The sequence below is a fragment of the Choristoneura fumiferana genome, chromosome 18 (assembly GCF_025370935.1).
Source record: "Choristoneura fumiferana chromosome 18, NRCan_CFum_1, whole genome shotgun sequence".
NCBI classification, from domain to species: domain Eukaryota; kingdom Metazoa; phylum Arthropoda; class Insecta; order Lepidoptera; family Tortricidae; genus Choristoneura; species Choristoneura fumiferana.
In genome coordinates this window covers 13,634,028-13,651,089 of record NC_133489.1, presented here as the reverse complement: position 1 = coordinate 13,651,089, position 17,062 = coordinate 13,634,028, and the positions used below count along the sequence as shown (strand labels likewise).

The 17,062-nt window shown below is 36.5% G+C and overlaps 2 protein-coding genes across 5 annotated transcripts in view; both read left to right on the top strand.

Moving 5' to 3' along the window:
* LOC141437612 (semaphorin-1A-like) overlaps positions 1 to 2,484 on the top strand; it is a 143,156-nt gene extending 140,672 nt beyond the window's left edge. For all 3 annotated transcript variants that reach the window (XM_074101059.1, XM_074101058.1, XM_074101057.1), the window contains 2 exons: positions 37 to 226; positions 646 to 2,484. In XM_074101059.1, the coding sequence (XP_073957160.1) occupies positions 37 to 226; positions 646 to 868 (413 nt within the window). In that variant the 3' untranslated portion in view covers positions 869 to 2,484. The remainder of the gene's footprint in view (positions 1 to 36; positions 227 to 645) is intronic.
* Positions 2,485 to 10,249: 7,765 nt separating this feature from the next.
* On the top strand, positions 10,250 to 12,170 carry LOC141437610 (uncharacterized). 2 transcript variants are annotated; one of them, XM_074101049.1, is made up of 3 exons: positions 10,250 to 10,544; positions 10,829 to 11,072; positions 11,730 to 12,170. In XM_074101049.1, the coding sequence occupies exons 2-3, from the start codon at positions 10,836 to 10,838 to the stop codon at positions 11,994 to 11,996; spliced, it is 504 nt and encodes a 167-aa protein (XP_073957150.1). In that variant the 5' UTR covers positions 10,250 to 10,544; positions 10,829 to 10,835; the 3' UTR covers positions 11,997 to 12,170. The 2 variants fall into 2 exon arrangements, with proteins under 2 accessions (XP_073957150.1, XP_073957149.1); XM_074101048.1 differs by having other exon boundaries at positions 10,252 to 10,544; positions 10,820 to 11,072.
* Positions 12,171 to 17,062: the final 4,892 nt, after the last annotated feature.

The window sequence follows — 17,062 nt, the reverse complement described above, 5'->3', positions numbered from 1 at the left end:
ATGGAGGAAAACTAATTTATTTATGTATTTCTATAGACTCGCTGACGGTTGAAGCCGCAGATGGCAACATATACAGCGCGCAGGCGCTGATGACAGCTGTGGTGGCGTCCTGCTTGGTCACGCTGATGGTTGGCTTTGTTATCGGATATCTGTTCTCGCGAAGATTTCGACACCCATTTTTTACCGATACCTCACCCTTTAATGAACAACACAATCATTTAAACAGGTAATTAAAAAATATTATGATGATCAATGTTTTATACGAATGTTACAGTAGATTTGCTTTAGATTTAAAAAAATTGTAACTCCGATTGCTGTTAGCTCGTTGGCTAGAGCTAAGTTGATCTAAGTTAGTAACGCAGTAGTTTTTCTTACAGGCGAGTTTTTATGATTTCGAGAAGTGAGTTATCCGTAATCCACAGCTCACTTTTAAAACATTTTGCACTATTTTAAAGCATCTTCGTATTCAATATTATTTCGCAATAACATCATTACGCACTTGCACGACGCAATGACTATGACAAATAGTCTAATATTTCCATATTTTCGTTTCTGCATAAACCTTGTACATATCTACTCGTACATGCATTCTCGCCAGACATGTCTCTAGGCTACATAGATCATTAATCTTCTTTTGTTTTCCAGATTAAGTCCATTAGAGACGCCTCTGAATGCTAACTCCGCGTACATGCCACCGCGTTCAAAGAACGTTAACATGGTGGCCAACGTCTGTCCACTCGCCAAGCAGGACAACCTACATCTCGAGCTCGGCAAGGAGCGCACGCTAGACCTCCGCAACTCTACAGAATCACTCGACAAGGATCTCAAATGCGGCACCCTACAGAAAGTGAAAAAGACTTACATTTGAAACCTACCGCAACAAACCGATTACGGATCAATTACGAAGTGATAAACAATTTCCATGCGTGTGCCAAGTCTTCCGATAATTCGGCTAGGACAAGTGTGTGCTTGATTCAGTGATTTTATGTGAATGGTGTCTCAGACTCTTGTAAATACTCGTATTGCGGTGTACTGTACAGTTGACTTTGAACATTGATACATGGCTAACGTGCCCGAGACGATATACATACAGTGAGCAGAGATGGTTGCATTTAATTTATAGACGTATGAAAAAAAGAAATGGTCTATTAGTTGATAAATGGCTGAAAAATGAGTAGGATGTTTAAAACTAAAACTGATAGTACGAAAAAATAAACGTTCTAATAACTTGGTATGAATAATGGCTCTTAAGCAAATAAATTGTCATTATATTTTGGTAATTTTCGGTATTAGTAATAAACATCTCTTTCAAACATTCCATAGGTAATCAATAGAAATAAAAGCGCAATCAGCTATTTGTAAATATAATATTAAATGTGTATATAATGCTAAATGAAATAGCAAGCAGGGAGCTAATTAACTAATATACTCAGGGGCACTAAATTTAGCCCACTCTACATACATTACCTATTACTGCATACATTGAGGGCCAGATTTTTTGCCGCTCAGTATATTATGCTCGTTGTAAGTAAGAGTCTGTGAAGTTACAGCAACAGTGACAGGCGTCTAAAGATCATAGGTAATGAACAAATTAGGGAAAATATAGGAAATTTAGAATGTACAAGTTTTCTATTAGTTAGATGCAGAGTAGAACAAGCTCAAGAAATAAACATATTTAAAATATGTTCTTATATTGAAATGATACATATTATAAATTTCGTTAAAATATAAAGTTATAGCATTAAAATTGCTGTGCTAAGTGCATAGTGCCTTGTAGGTTGCCAATTTAGTGCCTAAATTTATGACAATCAGGAATGAAAAATAGTAACCTGATCCTGATGATCTTAATTCACCCTAATGTTTTACTTAAACGAAAATATTTTTAAGTGCAACGTTATGTCTATTGTATATTTAAAACAATATCCTTTGCTTGACTGCATGATTGTGTTTAAACTGTAATCTTGTTCTACAATTCAATATTAGCATTATAATTATTTTTAACGGATGTCCTTTTCATAATGAACATGCGCCTACCTAATTTAATGTTCATGTTTATTTGAACAACAATAACTTGAATTATTGAAGTTATGTTATAAAATTAAACTAAATTGGGCTAAAATAACCACCAGAGATCTAAAAATGAGCAAGTTTTCCCACCGTGAAACAAAGTTTTAAGATAAGGAGGTATCTGTTTGTGTACATAATATAGTACTTTACTAGCAGTAGAAAATAATGCTATTATATAGTATCATGACATGAAATCAATATTATTATTATTTTATTTTAAAATATTTACCTAATTCTACATAAGTATTCAAAAGTTTGAGTGAGTGAAAAGCAGAAATACAGTAAAGCAATCCAGTACCTATACTCAATGAACATTTTTCATTTATATATTTTTTATATTGTAGTAAATCAATTGAATATTTAGCAATTTTATCAATTTCCTACAATACTGGAGAAATATAAGTATTATTACATTAATTCTGTAGTTTTCTTCGATTAAAATGAAACCCCAGTCATCCCACTTTTAAAGATAGAATGAGGCCATATAGCGCAGGTCCTAGCGATCGCATGCGCTGTCTCTTTCTAGCCCCAACCTACAGACCGTATGACAGAAAGTAGTGTTGAAAGCTATTGTAAGCCCAAGCGTGGTAGACAACCGGAAAACCAGACGTCCGCAACACCGACAAAACCGAGCCGACAAGACGACCGGATTAGCCTAGTGGAACGAGAGCTGACCATTGAAACTCAAACAAACGTCGTAAAAGCTTTTACGAGGCAAAAATTATACAAAGTAGAAAACTCGATACGCAGTAAAGTGACCTCAAAATGCCTGCGCTTACAGAGGTGTAGAGTCACCATCGCTTAGCAACCAATCTCTTTACCATCCAATGCTATAATTAAATTTAGGATGGAGATGTTAGTTAGGTACATATTATGAAACTGCAATACCGAACTGTGTTTTGTTATTTGTTTTTAGGGATCCGTACCCCAAAAGGGCAAAATGGAACCCATAATAGGATCACTTTTTGTCCGTCCGTCCGTCTGTTTGTCAAGACCCTTTATCTCGGAAATTTGTGGAGGTATAGTATAGAGTCGAAATTAAATTCATATACTCAGGTCGACAGTCCCTTGAAATTGTGGAAAATTCAAACGTCTAAGTAAAGGCAATCGAAAGTTAGGCATTAAAAGGGTGTTTTCATACAAATTGCCTTAAACGAAATATTTATACGGTAAAAATATATCTAGGCTGACCTAGAAACTTGAAATTTTGTATGAAGGTAGCTTGTCCGACTACCTTTCTCAATAAACCGTTTAAAATGACCTCACACTGCGTACATTTTGTTTAGAAGAGAGGCTCTACTAACACTGGATATTTATAAATAGCTACAAATTTGTGTATAGAACCCTCGGTGCGCAAGTCTGACTCGCACTTGGCTGGTTTTTTTGACTGGCCTCCCACTATGGAAGCAACGTCGACGACGAACGAAGACATTCACATCAAAAATAAAACATTCTTTCAGGCAGTCGGGTAAGAATAAAAATACAATCATTATAATAAGCTTTTCATTTAACCACCTAGTGTAATTTAGTTGGTCAGTTGGTGATTGGTGAGTGAGGTGAGTATGTAAAGCTCAAATTTTAAAAGACAAATTGAAACTGCCACATATTGGTCATATCATATGGACTTCAAATTTGGTAAGTAAGTACATAATGTACCTATACCTACCTATACGATGATAATACAAGTACAAATAGTCGGCAAAAAGGCCTGTGTAAAAATTCAATTCATAAACAAAAACTTATTTTCAGTATATAATTCTTTATATCAACACAAGAATAGTATGTACATACCTAATGTGCATTTGTGGTTTCTGGTAAACAGGTATGGAAACAATTCAAAATTATTTTCAATCCACTTCACTCCTCATTCCTCTCCTCCTTACGAAAGGGAAGAAATGAAATGAAATTCAGTCATTCAAGTACTCTCCAAGTAGTTGATATAATTACATAAAAATTGACGCTTTTCTATTGCAGTTCTGACAATATTTGTATCAATCATAACTCCATCATCGCAAATAACCGCTTCATCTTTTACTTCACTACATCCCTCATGAAGTAAAATAAAATTATGGAGCACACATGCAGCATAAATTAATGTCTTCACTGTCTCAGGCCTATTAATGTCAATATGATTCAATTTCCTGAATCTCTCCTTTAGCAATTCAAAAGCATGACCTATGTAAGAGCGAGCTTTCCAATGAATCTCATTAAACTTCATCTCTTCACTTGTTAACAATTCCTCAGTGGAAAAAGCTGTGATTAAATTCTTTCGTAACTTATATTGAGAGTCACCCAGGATATGATTCTCAAAAGTAACAAAGTTTTTTAACTCCCGAGCCAATGGACTTTCTCTAAATAATCTGCCTTTCCTCGTTTTCCCTATTTCTCCTACATGAATGTCCATGAACATTAAGGATTCATCACAGACTGCTTGCAGGAGTACAATGTCAGGTTTGGACCTCTTATTTCTAATTGAAGACACTTTCAAACGGCAAGCATCAATAAAACCTACACAGTTAGGGAATTTGAAGCGGCTATTCACCTTAAGCCTTGTAAGATGCTGCTCCTCCATTGATGGCCAACTGACGAAATTGTACCTCTGTTCAGTTAGCATTGATGCAATCTCATTGAAAATAACATTGACTGTTGACTTATGAAGATTAAATAAGACCCCAACTTCATTGCAAGATGAGGCATTTGTTAAAAGCCAGAGAAAGACATGGACTTTCTTATCTAATGGTACAATACTCCCACTTTTTGTACAGTCTTCCAAAAACTTGATGAGTGCCTGCAATGCAGAAAACGAAATCCTGGTAATATAATATTATAAATGCAAAAAACTGTATGTTTCTATATTTGTTACTCTTTCACACTTAATAGGATGGACAGACTTGGATTTTATTTGGTAAGGATCTCTAGAATAATATTTAGGCTACTTTTTATCCAATTATTCTCACAGGATCGCGATTGATGCACATAGGCATATATAGAGGGAGGGCCGGGTGGGCCGTGGCCGTGCCCACCCCAGGATCTTGGGCTACCAATTCAAAATTCTATAATACTGATATCTTCACCCAAAAATCCAGGATAGGCCCCCCCTGAAAATTAACCACTAATACACCAATGTTGATGCATGTAAATCAAAACAATTTAAAATGCCAAATCTCATATGTGATGTTTAAGTAAAATTCCAACATTTTAATGGCCATAAAGTTCATGCGAGTTACGAGTATGCCATAGGTAAAAGCTTGGTTGTATATCTTAATATACATAATTCTTCTGTACCTACATAATATGTGTTTACTCCTACCTCTTCCTAAACGGCTGGACCAATTTGGATTAAATGTTATGATACAGACAGACAGACACAGACAGACAGACAGACAGACAGACAGACAGACAAACAGACAGACAGACAGACAGACAGACAAACAGACAGACAGACAGACAGAGTCTCAGTAATAGGGACCCGTTGGCACCCTTTGGGTAACGGAACCCTAAAAATGATCTGCGTAGGCAAAGATAAAGAAAGAAGAAGTAGCTTTCAACTTATTAGGGGGGAGTTTCTATGAGACTTCCTTATTTCTAGACTAAAAATTTGGCTGGTCACAATTTAAAATGATCCCCATGGTGTTGGCGACTTCAATAGGGGAGGGGGGTTTTTCATACAAAATTTACAACTAAAATGTGAAAATTAAATTGATATTTAAAATGATTTATGAAATAAATTTGCAAATAATTATGCCGTAGGTACCTAACTTAAAAATTACTCATCGGGTTGTGCATAATAAAATCAATAATATTATTAATATAAGCATAACTTTTGTGCGATTATACGGATAATCTTAATTATCTTTTAAAAAAATCTGGCCCTCAAATGTATGCAGTTATAGGTAATTATGTATGGAGAGTGGGCCAAATTTTGTGCCGCTCAGTATATTATGTACAGCTCAATTTCAAATATATACTTCGGGTTCTAGAGCAAGATTTGATTCTCGCCAGAAGCACACGCAAGATAATTAATTTGCTCTCATGCTTTGAATAAAACTTTTCATAAACTAGCTTCCAAACTGCTAAAAAAATGTTGTTTATAGCGAAGTACTTTAATAAACTGTTACCTATTGTTTACGGCAGTACTTTGCTATGCATTATTGCTATGCTAAGATACAAATGTCACAATTATAACAGGGGTTAATTAAAACATATGCCCTGATAACTAAAGTACATGCGGACGAAGTCGCGGGCAAAAGCTAATAATAATGTAAACACCATGATATAAATAATTCAAAAATATATAAAAACATAATTAACTAATGTTGTGGCATTGACAGAGCAGATAGCTTCTGATTGTTTGCCACAAACTTTGTGTAAAAGTTGGTTATGTACATAGGTGTATACAGAAGGGGACAGGTGGTCTAGGCCCACCCCAGTATGGTCTAGTTCCCACCCCAGGATGTTGCGCTACTGATTTGAAATTCTATATATTATTCTATTCTATATGTTATATATCTTCATACAAAAATCCAGGCCAGCCCCCCCCCCCCCCATCCTACAAATAACCCTAGATACGCTATTGGTTATGTAGTTCTTGATGCTTACCTCTACAGTACTCTTTTTCATTTTAAATAGTTCCACATAGTCTTCATCACTGAAATTCGCAACAGTTTCTTCATAGAATTTGTCAATTCTATGTGTAACTGGAAATATAGCAGAGCACTTCTTTTGTATTGAATTTGACACCATAAATTGGTCGTATTCTTTCTTGTATACTTCATGAAAAGCTGAAATATTGTCACCATTTTCGTTTACAACTTTTGCTACGGCTATTACCAGCCGATTCATAGAGGAAACGTCGTCGGTATCCAAAAACATTTCAGTTATGAATTTTTTTGCAACAGGATCCATAGCAAATATCGGGATTGAATTCTCGACTTCAGCTTAATATTAGGTTAAATCAAAACTGAATACAGTAAAGATATTTCTTTGTACACATATAATATTCCTTTTCTAGCTGTTTGTTGTGATTGTTCCTATTACTTGCCCTATTTTTTTATTCCGCGGACCCGCGGAATTCCGACAGATGTCAAATTTTGACGTATCAGGGCAGGGATAACAAACACTTTTTTATTTTAAATCTCGATTTTTTTTTTGATCGTTCATCCACCATTATTCTTCTCATATTTCGTTTTCTAGAATTTTTTTACCGTACAACGGCAAAAACTACTAGACACTGGCAAAATTGTCCTCCGATGGACAGAGCCATATTTTTTTAAAGAAACAACAACAATTTTAAATCTCTATTTGTTTTTTGATGGATTTCGCGCTGTCATCGTTCATCCACCATTACGTCTCATATTTCGTTTTCTAGATATTTTTTACCGTACAACGGCAAAGCCTACTAGACACTGGCAAAATGGTCCTCCAATGGACAGCGCCATATTTTTTCTAAAAAAACAACAACAAATCTCTTTATTACTAGACTAGTAGAGTAGTAGACTATACCTAGCTAGTGCAATCCACGAAGACGCGTGATTTTGACAAAATTAGACATTAATGATATTGTAATAAGAACCACGGCACGCGTCATCGTGAATGACTACCTATACGTCCACGGCTTCGCACGCGTAAATCATTAGAAACAGCAGTTGAATTGATATTCCAGGATTTTGCAAAATTCCCTTGGGAATTACATCGTGATCTTTACTGACATTGCATTAAAAACAACAGTGCCAAATTTCATGACTCCATAACCAAACCAGCTGATGAGATTTCGTAATTTTATCTCGATCTCGTGAGAATACCGAGTAAAAAAGTAGCGTTTGTATCATTGGGCCTGGTTGGGGTTTCATCTTATATTGCGAAGCAAAACAAAAACGTAACAAAAAATAAAAACCTAACAAGGAAATAACAATAAAATCAACGAAAATGACCAAACTAACACAGAAACAGGAGAACGAGCACATTCAAACATTCAAGTCAGAAGCCGAATGACCAAAGAGTAGTAATATACAGGGAAAAGAGAGCCCTCTCTCGGCTCATTCATGCAGACGGTTTTGAAGCGCCGTCTACATTTCGTAACGAGTACCATTGATGTATATATCCATCCATACGTATAGCTATTAATAGTCACAGCCTCACAGGTATTCTTTTACTTTACTGGTTTTGCTTCCCAGCTCAAACCACATAAAAACTAAAAACAGGGCTGCAAAGAGAAGTGAGGCCGCTTGAATTCAGTCTTTTTAAGTTTAAACCAGCCTCAATTGTCCGTTTGCAGCACTGTTTTTACTTTTTATGTGGTCTGAGTTTCGATTGTAACGTAGTCATCTTGTTCCTTGTTGAGCGCGAATAGACGCCTGACATAGAGGGTTGCTACACAAAAAATATTTGTAACGACTGAGCGGATACAATTATGTGACTTTTATATTAGAAATTACAATACGATTGTCAATTTCGAAAATACAGTTCATTTTTGCGCTAATTATCAACGACAAAATATTTTTTAATAAATTAAATTTTGTGATCTCAAACTTACAGTGACATCTATCTGAAACACATGGCAACAATCTTAGGTTAAACAGGAGATGGCGGCGCTATCGACATGAATTAGTACGGTATAGGCGACTGTCCCCCCCCCCCCTGCGAATGACTAATATTTAATTTTTTGACAGAAGAATGACATTTGAGGATTTATTTTTTGTTTAAGTAGTTACCTATGTACCTTGTCTATGAAATTGTAAATTACAAACCTATTGAGCGAGACGAATATTGAAACTTAATAACTATGAATTATAATTTAAGTCCGAAGGTTTGTGATATATGTCAATCATAGCAATGATACCAGAGACAATTTATTTTTTACTCATTTAAGGGTTAAATAATTTATTACGTCTAAACAGTTTGATCCAAATCCAAAATTATTCAAACTACGTGTTAGTAAAGAATTTGTGCTTTCTATTTCCTAGTTTTTGTGTTATCTCGTTTAAATTTTTGGGTTTTTTTTGCCTAGTTACACTAAGAAATGTCAGAATTCCACGGAACGGAAAAATAATAGGGTTTTTTTTTTAAGTTCTCTCTCTCAGTCTCTCCCTTGGATCCAACTTGTATTGTGTCAATGTTTTGTACTGTCTTAATGTTTTGTACAGTCTTACCCCCTTATTCATAAACGACAATCAAACCTATTTTAGTTAAAATGCCGCTAAAATTTGTTTGTCCTTATCTGTCACTTCGATATTTCTATTTGTTAGAAAGGGACAAAGCATTTGTTAGTTAACATAGGCTTGTTAAGTTTTATGAATAAGGGGGTTAATGTTTTGTATTGTCTCAATGTCTGTGTATGTCCATTTTAAGTACGCAACAAGAACTTCTCAGCACCCAATGTTTAGAAACTGTTTTTTAAAAGTTTTTAACCAGTTTTAGTTTTTGACCAGTTGGTCAAACATAACATACACTTTTGCTGCTGTCAGGTCAGCAGGGCTACTACGAAACTCTAAACTCGAAGTTCGTGTCGTGCGGTCCCTCTGACACATACACTGTTTAATACGAGAGCGAGAGGGACCGCACGACACGAACTTCGAGTTACGAGTTTCGTAGTAGCCCGGCAGGTCAGGAGTCATTGGCAGTAGTGGTTGCTAACCGAAAGCGACCGGTTGCCAAAAACAAAAAAGTTGTAAGTTCTCCGGGAAACAATAATGTACAACTCGAAATGTACGCGCAATAATGTACGACATGATAATCCGAAGCATTATTGCTTCCGATTATCATGCCGTACATTATCATGGTCGCGCCTTACCAGGGCGTACAAAATATTGCACGCGCTGTAATGTACGTAGTGATAATGTAGGACGTGATAATCTGAATCTAATCGATTCGAATGAATAGACATTTTTCGCCGCGGATCAAGCGAGCGCAGCGAGTGAGATCGATATAGTCGGAGCAGAACCGACCCGGGCGGGTTAGGTTGAAGCTCTCGCCCTTCGTTAGGTTTTTTTTTATTTCAATCACGGAAATCGTAAGGCATGATAATCGGAAGACATTGTCATAATGCTTTGGATTATCACGTCGTACATTATTGCTTGTACATTATTGGTTCCCTGCTAGTTCGGTACGGGATGATAATGCACGACATGATAATTCGTGCTCATAGACATGGATTATCAGGCCGTGCATTATTAAGCGTGCATTAGCAAGTCGTACATTAACTACACCCACCGAGTATTGTATTATTATTGTTGTATGTACTTGGGCGTTAAATTAATGATTTTTGTTAAACAAACAACGTAATTAAAGGATCGCTTATTTAAAATTAACGTAATCCGGATTCTACTAGCAGTTCCAGTTCGATTTACTACCAGTCGTAAAAAAGAACTTCATCAAAGCGAAGATTGACTTCCCAGTGTGGATGAGGGAATTCCCACAAAAACATATTCACAGTTACATTTGATTTTTAGTATTTATATAATACATTGAACAGGAAACTGGTAAGTTATAGACTGGCTAAGAATTTTCAGTCTGATAATTACCTCATGAATTTCAATAATAATGTACATCCAAGTATGTTTAGCTACCTACCGTACTACACATAATCATTATCTCTAATATAATTATGGTAATGGTTGCACAAAATGATATTCTAATAGTGAAGTTTTATAATTTGCGAATAAACTGTCGACATATAATATGTATGTGAAACCACTAAACTGTTCGACCATTATGCAGTTTCTTTTTAATGAGGGCTTATAATTTTTTGTTCAAGGACCTGCAGCTTAAATATGACTGCTCAAAACGATGATGTAATAGATTTGACAAACTCCTTCACTCTAGTTGATCATCAAAATATAAAAGGGGTTATCATTGACCTGGAATCTGACACTAATTCTGATGCTCAAACCGAGCACTCCACCATTACTCGTACAGAAAGCAAAAGGCGAGCCAAATCTAGTGTGATTCCGAGACCTATACCTTCAAAAAGGCCCTCCATTTATGATTTATGTACTCCAGAAAATAAGGTAATTACATCTCATCTCTCTATCCTTAGTCCATTTTAGTAATTATTTGTTACTAGCTGTTGCCTGCACCTGCAACTTAAGTGTTTTAGGAATTTGTTTATAGCTATATAGCTACCTTGCGGGAAATGCTATTTTATAGGATAAAAGTAGGTTAGGTACACTTTGTGATCAGTGTTTTAAACTGATTGTGTTCCAAATTTCGTACAAATCTGTAGGGTAAATAACATACATCCAAACTTTCACATTTAATAATATTAATAGGATAGTTTGCCTACACATTACAGACCATTACCTTGATCATATAATTTAATTTTGATCCCTGACCTTATGTATTCCCTTGTCAAGCAATGAAATGTCACTATAACTTCTGTAAAAAGATTCAACAATTGGACATGATGCAGTTGATTCTATAGTCAAACTAACAGAATCTTGACTGATTCTGGCTGGAATCTTTTCACAGAAAATATCAATGATATTTATGACAGTTACAGTGAGAAAAAAATGGCTTGATTGTACCTGCAGCAGGTGGTCAATTCACAGAAAGTGGTAGTAATGTTGTGCCCAATATATTGCTGCTGTACTTACTTGTTTACACAGGCAAATATTACTAAACTAAACACCTATGTTAGTTTCAATACATATAAATATATTTTACAGGTCAAAAGGAAAGCTGAAAACTCTACAATTGTTCAAGACCAGACAAAAAATACACCTAAAAATAAAAACCAGAATAATGACACAGACTTGAAGCATTGCTGTCCAATATGCTTTGACGCATTTGGAACTAAACCTCTAGTCTCAACCAAATGCGGGCATGTCTTTTGTTCCAAATGTATCACATTGGCTTTGAAAACTGAACCAAGATGCCCCACCTGTCGACGAAAATTGAAAGGAGCAGCTGCTATGCATCCAATTTTCCTATAGTATTTTTAATTGACTTCAATACTTCAAGAACTGCCAAATATTACTTCACACTTCTTTGTATTCCCTAAAATAAAGACAGAAGAACAATGTGTTCAATAAAATTATTTGAATTCATGTAATTCTACACAAAATAATTTAATTTTGTTGAAATAAACTTTAAATTTTATGCAAGTACCTACCCTTTTTTTACGTTAGAAACGAAAAAATGGGCTTTGTGGGTATCTCTAAATCCAATCACGGATCGAATTCAAATTTCGAATATTGCCTAGTGTCAGCTGTGCTGTTGCACATCATGTCATTGGTATGATTCAGAAATGTATAATGAGGAACACTTAAATAATTAATTATATTATTTTCGACTCTGGGATAAAAAAGTAGCCTATCTTCATAAGTTATTTTAGTTTCGAAAATTACAAAACTGTGAATTCTCTGGTCTATGTCTGTCTGTTATAAAAGTCAGGACTTACGAAGTTATAATGGACATTAGTATTTATATATACATCACAATTAAAGAGATACACATAATAAATTATTTATTTTGTTAATAGTTTTTCTTTATTCACAGAAAATAATCTTTCAAAGGCTTTGGATTTGTCTTTCGTTTTGTTTATACTTTATATCCACTAACAGAACTTGGAATATCAACATTAGAATTTCTCCAACCCCCACTAATTAAGACACTACTAATAATTAATTAACATTTTTTTTTCATCTTTTCGGAAAGTTTAATTTTCATGGGTAGATAGCCGGGTGGAATATTGCTTTTTCACACCTCTCCTCCAGAAAAGTAACTTTTCCTCCCTGACGAGAGGGAGCAAAGTGCAACTTTTCTGTTCAAGGCTTTTCTAAGTGTTTTATTGAAAATTCCATTTTAAAAAGTTGATAATTGGAAAGCCACGTCATTTTCTATGCTGGTTATTCTTTAATAATATATAGAATTTCTTTTTTCAAGTTTCTTAATGCTTGGTGTGAAAAGTTGTATGAGCGACTCGGGAGCAAAATTATTTTCATCTTGGGCGTTAACACTTGAATCCCTCATTACGCTCAGGATTCTACTTTAGAATCCTCCGCTACATTCTGGATTCAATGTACGCCCTCGCCGTAAATACACCATTTTGCTCTCTTGTGACACAAATAACTATTTTTTATTACTATTTCAGAAAATATAAGATCTAAGAATTCTTTACCTGTTTTTATTTTCATTATAAGCACAGGGCGGCCACGCCATACAAAATACGCGTTCTTGAATCTACATAGGCACGGCGACGTCTGTACACGCGTCAATGTGTGCGTAAAACACACAGGGCTGACTATCGCAAAACCCTAGTACTATAGGGTATGTAGGTATGGCTTAGATGTGTAAATAAATGTAATAGTTAATCATATATTTTTATTTAAACCTACTTAAAATGTGTCTGTCTATGTATTTAAACCTAGGTATTATTGGTTTTTTCTTCAGTTACCTAATACCTAAGTACATTGTACATGTTGCTAATTAAAGTTGGTTAGGTACTTTACCTACCTTTTCTCGTCCTTCGGAAATCGAAAAAAACTCCTTTTCTTATCTTTGGCTGTTGACAAACACCCATACAATGCACAGTATATCACCATTTCGCAAAGTAATTGCTCCCGAATTTAGTGCCGTGCGTGCGACATACATCGCGTTGCGCAGTGCGCACCCGACTGCTTTCCTGCGGTTTTCCTGCAATCTGCGCTTGAGGGGTGGGGTAACTCGAACCGGTGCGGGGCGGAGCGTGGCCATTCTGTACGTCAGTACTATTGTGGCGTTATCTGGTAAAAGGTACCTTGTTGTCGGTTCTAGTTTCCGAGATAATCGCGTTTAAAGTAAAATGTCGAAAAAAAACATTTTTTCTTTTTTTACTCTATATTATTATTAATGGTCTAAATTTTAGTTTGACAGAGACACAAGTTTTTAAATCGATTTTTTATGAGTTAAAACATCCCTTAAAAGTTTAGGAAGAAAGGTACCTTATTGTCGGTGCCGCTCTTGAATGCTTTCTGTGCGCTCGGTATCGGTTTGGAAGACGTGTCGGACGTCGGTACTATGTCGGCGCGTCATCATCATCATCATCATCCTAGCCTATACGTCCCACTGCTGGGCACAGGCCTCCTCTCCGAATGAGAGAGCTTGAGCATTAGTTCCCACGCGGGCCCATTGCGGTGCTTGTCGGCGCGTAAAAAACGTCAAGAATCATCATAAAATGCGTTTAATTAGAGTAAGGTAAATCATCAATAACTGGCCACCCTTAAGCGGTAGCCAGTTAGGCCCGTATTACACAAGCGATTTGCGGGCGAGTTGAAAGCGAGGTGAGCGCGCAGCGAGTTCGCTTCGAGCGCGTAACGATTTTACCGCGAGCATGAAACGATATCGCCGCGAGCGCGCAACGATGTCGCTGCGAGTTCGCTGCGTTAACACCGAAGACGCCCTATTTATTATACATCATCATCATCATCCCAGCCTATATACGTCCCACTGCTGGGCACAGGCCTCCTCTCAGAACAAGAGGGCTTGGGCCATAGTTCCCACGCGGGCCCAGTGCGGATTGGGAACTTCGCACGCACCATTGAATCGCTTCGCAGGTTTGTGCAGGTTTCCTCTCGATGTTTTCCTTCACCGCAAAGCTCGTGGTAAATTTCAAATGTAATTCCGCACATAAATTTCAAAAAACTCAGAGGTGCGAGCCGGGGTTCGAACCCATGACCCTCTGCTTGAGAGGCGATAGGTCAAACCACTAGGCCACCACGGCGTTATTTATTATTGTTAGAAGAGGTTTTAAGCAAACACTTATACTCTATAACAATACTGGCTGTAACCCTGTCTATTTGATTTGTTATTATCATTGTTGATTGTCAATATAAAATTTTACCTCAACATGGTAGCAGATGCGTATCGAAAAGTATTTTAAAATAAAATATTTGTGATGTTATATTTCTAATGAGCGAAAATTATTATTTATCCAAGAATAATTAATAACAATTTTCACAAGTTTTTTCTAACAAGGCCTGTCAAAATGTCAACTTCATCAACGAGCTGCAAAATTGATATCGGTCGTTTAGAAGGAAAAGAAAATTGGTCTACATGGCGCTGCAAGGTACTGTTATTGCTAAGAGGAACGCCTGGCGGATTAGACGCTATCAACGGCAACCTAAAGCCACCTACGCACCCAGATGCAGCAGCGAACCCGGCAGCCATGGTTTCTTATCAACAAGCTCTACAAGACTATAACGAAAAAGATAGCGCCGCAATGCTTATTTTAATGGCTAATATGTCAGATGTTACTCTACAAAAAGTAATGAGGCTAACAAGCGCGAAACAGATTTGGGATGAATTACACACTCTGTTCGACGGCACATCTGAGGATAAAAGCTATAACCTTTGCTACAGCTTCTTCAGTTATCGCAAAGATCCCCTACATGACATGTCCATGCACATATCCAAATTGAAAAATATATGGCATGAATTAAAGGTTGAGCTACAAAAGGATGAAGCTAAGTATGATCTTCCAGAGATTTTAATCATATGCAAGATTTTAGAAACGCTACCCGATGATAGTTACTTCCCGTTCAAATCAAGTTGGATGCTCATGTCTAAAAAGGATCGCAACATTGAGAATTTGACTGCTCAAATTTGTAGTTACGAAAGATCATTGGCGAATAAAGAAGAGGAACCTGACGCTCAAGCGCTAGTAGTACAGAACTTGAGTCATAAAACAAAGAAAAAATGCGGATATTGCAAACTGTTCGGCCATAAAGTCAAGAATTGTCGTAAATGGATCTCGGATGGGAAACCTCCTAAAGAAACAAAACCATCTACATCTACAAGTCAAGCTAACAATAAAAACTTAAACCTGACTCTAATGCAAGTTGAGACTAATGAAGCAGTAACCACCTTTGAAGATCCTGACAACTGGTACGTTGATAATGGTGCCACAAGTCACGTCACCGGTCAATCTGACGTATTCTCCAGTTTTGAACATTTCACCAAGAATCAAATGGTCACTACTGCAAACGGGTCTACAACAGAAGCTATTGGAAAAGGAACAGTTGAATTGATAGCAAACGTTCATGGTCGACAAGAACGCATCACCCTATGCGATGTATGGTATGTTCCCGCAATAAAGAGAAACTTATTTTCCGTTCTTGCCGCACAAGATAAACTTGAAAACAGTGTCTTCAAATCTGAAAGAGAATCTTGTCAACTGATAAATAATGGAAAGGTTAACTTGATTGGCACACGAGTCAAAAATGGAGGCCTCTATAAGCTGAAAGTTCAAACTTTAAAAAATCAAACTCCAGAATTGAGTACCCTGTCAACAGAAAACACTTTGCAACTTTATCACGAAAGATTTGCTCATCAGAGTAAAAGGCATGTCAAACAAGTGATTGAAAGGGAACTTGGTATCAAAGTTAAACTCGATTCTGAATTATGCACAGGATGTGTATATGGAAAAACACACCGTCATAAATTTGGAACAAGAGAAAGAGCTAAAGAACAAGGAGAGATAATACACACGGATGTGTGTGGTCCATTTCCAAATTCATTCACGAAACTTCGCTACTTTGTACTGTTTAAAGATGACTACAGCAACTTCCGTCATGTTTACTTCATCAAGCACAAATCTGAAGTCAAAGATAAGCTCGTGCAAATGATCAAAGAAGCACAGACTGCTGGTCATACTATAAAAACAATACTCAGCGACAATGGTGGAGAATTCAAAAACGAAGCTATCGAGAAAATACTCCACTCTCATGGTATTCAGCACCGGTTTACAATGCCCTACACCCCTGAGCAAAACGGATCTAGTGAAAGGGAAAATAGAACTCTCGTAGAAGCTGCTCGCACCATGATGCATGCTCACGAAGAACTCCCACTTGCCTGTTGGCCAGAGCTTGTTAACACGGCTGCATACATCCTGAACAGGACTGGGCCTACTTCTGAAAAAGGAAAGTCACCATCTGAACTTTGGTTTGGAAAGAAACCCTCCATAAAACATTTAAGGGTTATTGGTACAGAATGTTATGCACATATTCCAAAACAAAAGCGA

Coding starts and splice junctions, on each gene's coding strand:
- LOC141437610 (XM_074101049.1), top strand. CDS start 10,836: ATGACTGCTCAAAACGATGATGTAATAGATTTGACAAACTCCTTCACT. Junction 11,073..11,729: donor TATGTACTCCAGAAAATAAG/GTAATTACATCT, acceptor TATATTTTACAG/GTCAAAAGGAAAGCTGAAAA.